Source organism: Borostomias antarcticus (assembly GCF_949987555.1).
Source record: "Borostomias antarcticus genome assembly, chromosome: 9".
Lineage (NCBI taxonomy): Eukaryota > Metazoa > Chordata > Actinopteri > Stomiiformes > Stomiidae > Borostomias > Borostomias antarcticus.
Genome location: NC_140242.1, coordinates 7,010,726 through 7,015,725, shown reverse-complemented (window position 1 = coordinate 7,015,725; position 5,000 = coordinate 7,010,726). Strand labels below are relative to the sequence as shown.

The 5,000-nt window shown below is 51.2% G+C and overlaps 1 protein-coding gene across 1 annotated transcript in view; it reads left to right on the top strand.

Moving 5' to 3' along the window:
* The window catches only part of LOC311313446 (partitioning defective 3 homolog), a gene marked incomplete at both ends in the record, with an annotated part of 148,138 nt that overhangs the window by 46,668 nt on the left and 96,470 nt on the right, over positions 1-5,000 (top strand). The window contains 2 exons of the mRNA XM_084443572.1: positions 2,711-2,850; positions 4,147-4,275. Of these exons, the coding sequence (XP_084299698.1) occupies positions 2,711-2,850; positions 4,147-4,275 (269 nt within the window). The remainder of the gene's footprint in view (positions 1-2,710; positions 2,851-4,146; positions 4,276-5,000) is intronic.

Sequence of the window (5,000 nt, the reverse complement as noted above, 5' to 3'; positions counted from 1 at the left end):
TGTAGCGCCCCGGCGCCCCCCTTCCAGACGGTTGTTGGGTCTGATCCAAACCCGGCCCGCCGCCAGTAGTCGGGCTTTATTTACTCACGCCGGTCAATACTCTACAGAACCCACATCATTCCCACAGCATGCTGCTATCCACGAGTGCCAGAATATATTTCAAGGTTGTTTTAGCCTGGCCAGATTCAAAACCCGGAATTAAGAGGAATTTCTCGAGCTAAATTGGAAAATATTGGCCCATCGAATAATACAGCAACGAGATACTTACTCATTTTTGTTGGCATTTCGGTGGCGGTTTCGGAGTCGAGTCCTCCCGTTCCCCTTAGTTAAACATGTCCTCCTGCTGGTGTGTCTGTGGAGTGTACAGTAGTGGGGGCGGAGCCTGGCAGGCCCCCACACTTGGATGGGGAATTAGCCAGAGTGGCCTAATCAGATAATGCAGCTGGAAGGCCATGTAGCCACCCCATTAAGACCCATTCTAATGTGATGCCTCTTCTGCCGTTTGCTGCTTTAATTGGGTTATTGGAGCCGGGATTTCGACCAATCCTGAAAGGGGACGGTTGCTTTTATCCCGAGCTCCCCTAAATATAAAGATGTCGCTGGTTAATTGCTGGCAGGCTGTTAGAGTTGCACTCGTATTACTGGCTGACCGGAGGTCGTTAATGATGGGGATCTTGTAATGGAAAGGATTTTGATTCCAGGAATTACACTGTGCCCCAGGCCAGACGGAGGGATTGGTTTCCCTCTATATGCCTGACTGAAAGTTAACATGGAGGACAGACAGGCAGTCAGACAGACAGACAGACAGACAGACAGACAGACAGACAGACAGGCAGGCAGGCAGGCAGGCAGGCAGGCAGGCAGTAAGGCAGACAGACAAACAGATAGACAGACAGGCAGTCCGAAAGACAGACAGACAGTCATATAGACAAACAGGCAGTCAGACAGACAGACAGGCAGATAGACAGACAGGTGGTCAGACAGACAGGCAGATAGACAACAGGCAGTCAGACAGACAGACAGACAGGCAGATAGACAGGCAGATAGACAGACAAAGTCAGACAGGCAGATAGACAGACAGGCAGTCAGACAGACAGGCAGATAGACAGACAGGCAGTCAGACAGACAGACAGGCAGATAGACAGACAGGCGGTCAGGCAGACAGACAAACAGGCAAATGTGGGGGCAGACAGGTGATACTATGTCGGGATGAGTTATCAGAAGGTGAGCGAGCGAACAACAGATCTGTGAGACCAACAGCCTGTACTGCATGGATACTAACCTCTCGCTAAGGCCAGAGAGACGCGCGCTCACTGTGCATAGCGCTGGTATCTCCCTCCAGCAGTCAGACATGCTATTGTCTAGCTAGTTTACTCAGGGATAGAGCCAGAAGCCTTCTGGCTGAACCCACAGACGAATACGTACTCACGCCCATCTTAAAGCCGAGCCATCCTTCACATCCTTTCTGGCATTTGCTTCCTGTCTCAGTTATTTGGCCGGGGCAGGACGGGTCAGTCTGAAAGGTCAGTCTGGCTATCCCTTTCTCACACAGTATTACGTTAGCTTTACCCCCGACTTCTATTCATCAGAACAACCACAAAGGTCATACCGCATTCACAACTCGCAGCTTTGGCAGAGGTGATCCCTTAAACCTCCAATATCGTTGTCTGAGATCCGGAGGTCTCATCTGTGGTGGGTTTGATTGAGATTGATGTGCGTCTGTTCTAAAAGTCATCTCTTAGAAAATGTCAGTTTCGTCGTTAGACTTTCCAATCAGATTTGACAGGTTGAATCTTGAAAACTGCTTTTTTTTTTTTTGAGCTTTCAACTTGACTGAAGCAATTGAATTCCGTTGTAGAAGGCTGTATAACGCTGTAAATGGACGCCGTACATTAATTCATCTCATGCTGTACATTGCGCAAGCCCCCTTTAAGTCAGGCTTCATTTTGCAGGCAACTGTGATGCACAAACCTTGATTGATATGCATCTATTTCTGTCTTGTAACCGGTATTTAATCCCACCATGTCACGGATGGCACGCCCTCTCGTCACACTTGCTCACCGTAATCGCAAACACTCAACTTTGGTTTATAGATCTGACTTATATTTGGAATCAAAACATATCTGGACCGTCATGTCAGGACCGTGCCCTGATGGCACGCGGCCACGTTCCAGCCAATGAGAGGCCACGTCAGCCGGGAGGCTTTGATTTGTTATTAACTGCAGTGGGAGGAGACCAAAGGTCTGAAGGCTCTGTGGTCAGAGCTATAATTGGACACTGACCGTCAGTATTGGTTCCTGATGTGGCGCGTGCGTCGATGGAAGAGGGAAGGGGGGAAGGGGGAGGGGGGCCGTGCTGCTCAGTCAAATGTCTGTCTTTGGTCTGGTGGTAAAAGGCTGGGTGTGGGGAGAGGAGCTCCATCTCCACTGGTTACACATCAGCCAGCCAGTCAGCCAGCCAGTCAGCCAGCCAGTCAGTCAGTCAGTCAGTCAGTCAGTCAGTCAGTCAGTCAGTCAGTCAGTCAGTCAGTCAGTCAGTCAGTCAGCCAGTCAGCCAGCCAGTCAGTCAGTCAGCCAGTCAGTCAGTCAGTCAGTCAGTCAGTCAGTCAGTCAGTCAGCCAGTCGGCCAGTCGGTCAGTCGGTCAGTCAGTCAGTCAGTCAGTCAGTCAGTCAGCCAGCCAGTCCCGTTCACATGCCGTTTCCTCCCTCAGGTCCAGAAGGGTTGGGCTTCAGCATCACCTCCAGGGACGTCCCCATCGGTGGCTCCGCCCCCATCTACGTCAAGAACATCCTGCCGCGCGGCGCCGCCATCGAAGACGGGCGCCTGAAGGCTGGAGACCGCCTGCAGGAGGTAACCTATCAGCTCTGACATCACATCCTGCCTCCGTCCCTGGCCCCTTGACCTACTGTGACCCCAGTGACTTTCCCGGAGCCCCGCCCCCACAGAGATGGAGAGGAAAGCCAACATCCAGTCAGGGGTTCCCAACCTTTTGTCCCCAGAGCCCCCCACTTACACCTGATGGAATGTGCGCCATCCTGCTCTAAGTAAAGCCTAATTTATGCTTCTTGAAAAGTGTCGCTCGACAAAAAAAAAAGTGTCCTTCGACATGTAGCATTTATGCTTCGGGCGACACTTCGCGTCGTCTCTATGGCAACAATCAGCCACTCGCTTGTCATTCTGTTGCGCGTTTGTTGTCATTCTGAGAGAAGCGGCTTTCTGAGGGAAAGAGTTTAATCTGCGCTAAAGAGGTTATTCAGAGAGCGGTTTTCATTGTGTTTTGTTTTCATTCTTTCCGCAATACTTGAAGGGGCAGAGATGAATTGTATAGATGTGGATATCTCCTCACAAGCTGGGAGAGACGTTCCTCTACTCCTTCCATGACAGCCAAACGTCAAATGACAGCCAAAACTAAAACAAGGCTGTGGAACAAGCATATCCATGGCAACGCACGAGCCTTCTATCTAGCTATCCAATCACACTTGAGCGACAATTTCTGACGGAGTCAGCGACATTAGAAAAACCGCTGGTGTGCGACAGCCCTCAGCGACACTTTTTTTCCTCAAAAAGACGTCAAAAGTGTCGAGCGACGGTTTTAAAAGAGCGACGAAGCATAAATTGGGCTTTAGTCTTCAGGTCCATTTTTATGCTGCAACACAACTCTGATACCCAATGGACTTTAACTGACTTACTGACTGAACTATACAGACTGTTGGTGGTGATACGAGACGCCACAGTACCGCCCCCCCCCCCCCCCCCCCCCGCTGGGGTACCAGTGAATCAAAGCAGCTGTGAGTGAGGGTGGCCGTCCCATGATCCTCTACTCCACACAGCGCCGGCGGCCCTCTGCCGCAGAGCCAGGCCTTATTAACCAGGGGGATTGATGTGTTTCGTCAACACAGCGATCAGACTGACATGAAAATCATAGGCTCGTAACAGCTACATTTAAATGGCTGTCACTTGGCCACGTCCCACACTTGATGTCAGTTTTCCAAAGCGTCTCCAAAGTGTATAACAGTGTTTCTCTGTCTGTCTGTCTGTCTGTCTGTCTGTCTGTCTGTCTGTCTGTCTGTCTGTCTGTCTGTCTGTCTGTCCGTCCGTCCGTCCGTCCGTCCGTCCGTGTGTGTGTGTGTGTGTGTGCGCACTCAGGTCAGTGGTGTGGATCTGAACGGGAAGACCCAGGAAGAGGTAGTGGCTCTGCTACGTGCCACACCCATGGGGGGCGTGGTCTCTCTGCTGGTCCTGCGCCCAGACGACCCCCTCCTGCCCAGAGAAGTGGTCAGTACCTAGATACCCCCCTCTATATACCCTCTGTCCCCTGTCCTACCACATATACCCCCTGTCCTACCACATATACCCTCTCTCCTACCACATATACCCCCCCTACCACATATACCCTCTCTCCTACCACATATACCCTCTCTCCTACCACATATACCCCCTGTCCTACCACATATACCCTCTCTCCTACCACATATACCCTCTCTCCTACCACATATACCCCCTGTCCTACCACATATACCCCCTGTCCTACCACATATACCCCCTGTCCTACCACATATACCCTCTCTCCTACCACATATACCCTCTCTCCTACCACATATACCCCCTGTCCTACCACATATACCCCCCCTACCACATATACCCTCTCTCCTACCACATATACCCTCTCTCCTACCACATATACCCTCTCTCCTACCACATATACCCCCCCTACCACATACACCCTCTCTCCTACCACATATACCCCCTGTCCTACCACATATACCCTCTCTCCTACCACATATACCCCCCCTACCACATATACCCTCTCTCCTACCACATATACCCTCTCTCCTACCACATATACCCTCTCTCCTACCACATATACCCTCTCTCCTACCACATATACCCCCCCTACCACATATACCCTCTCTCCTACCACATATACCCCCCCTACCACATATACCCTCTCTCCTACCACATATAACCCCCCTACCACATATACCCTCTCTCCTACCTCA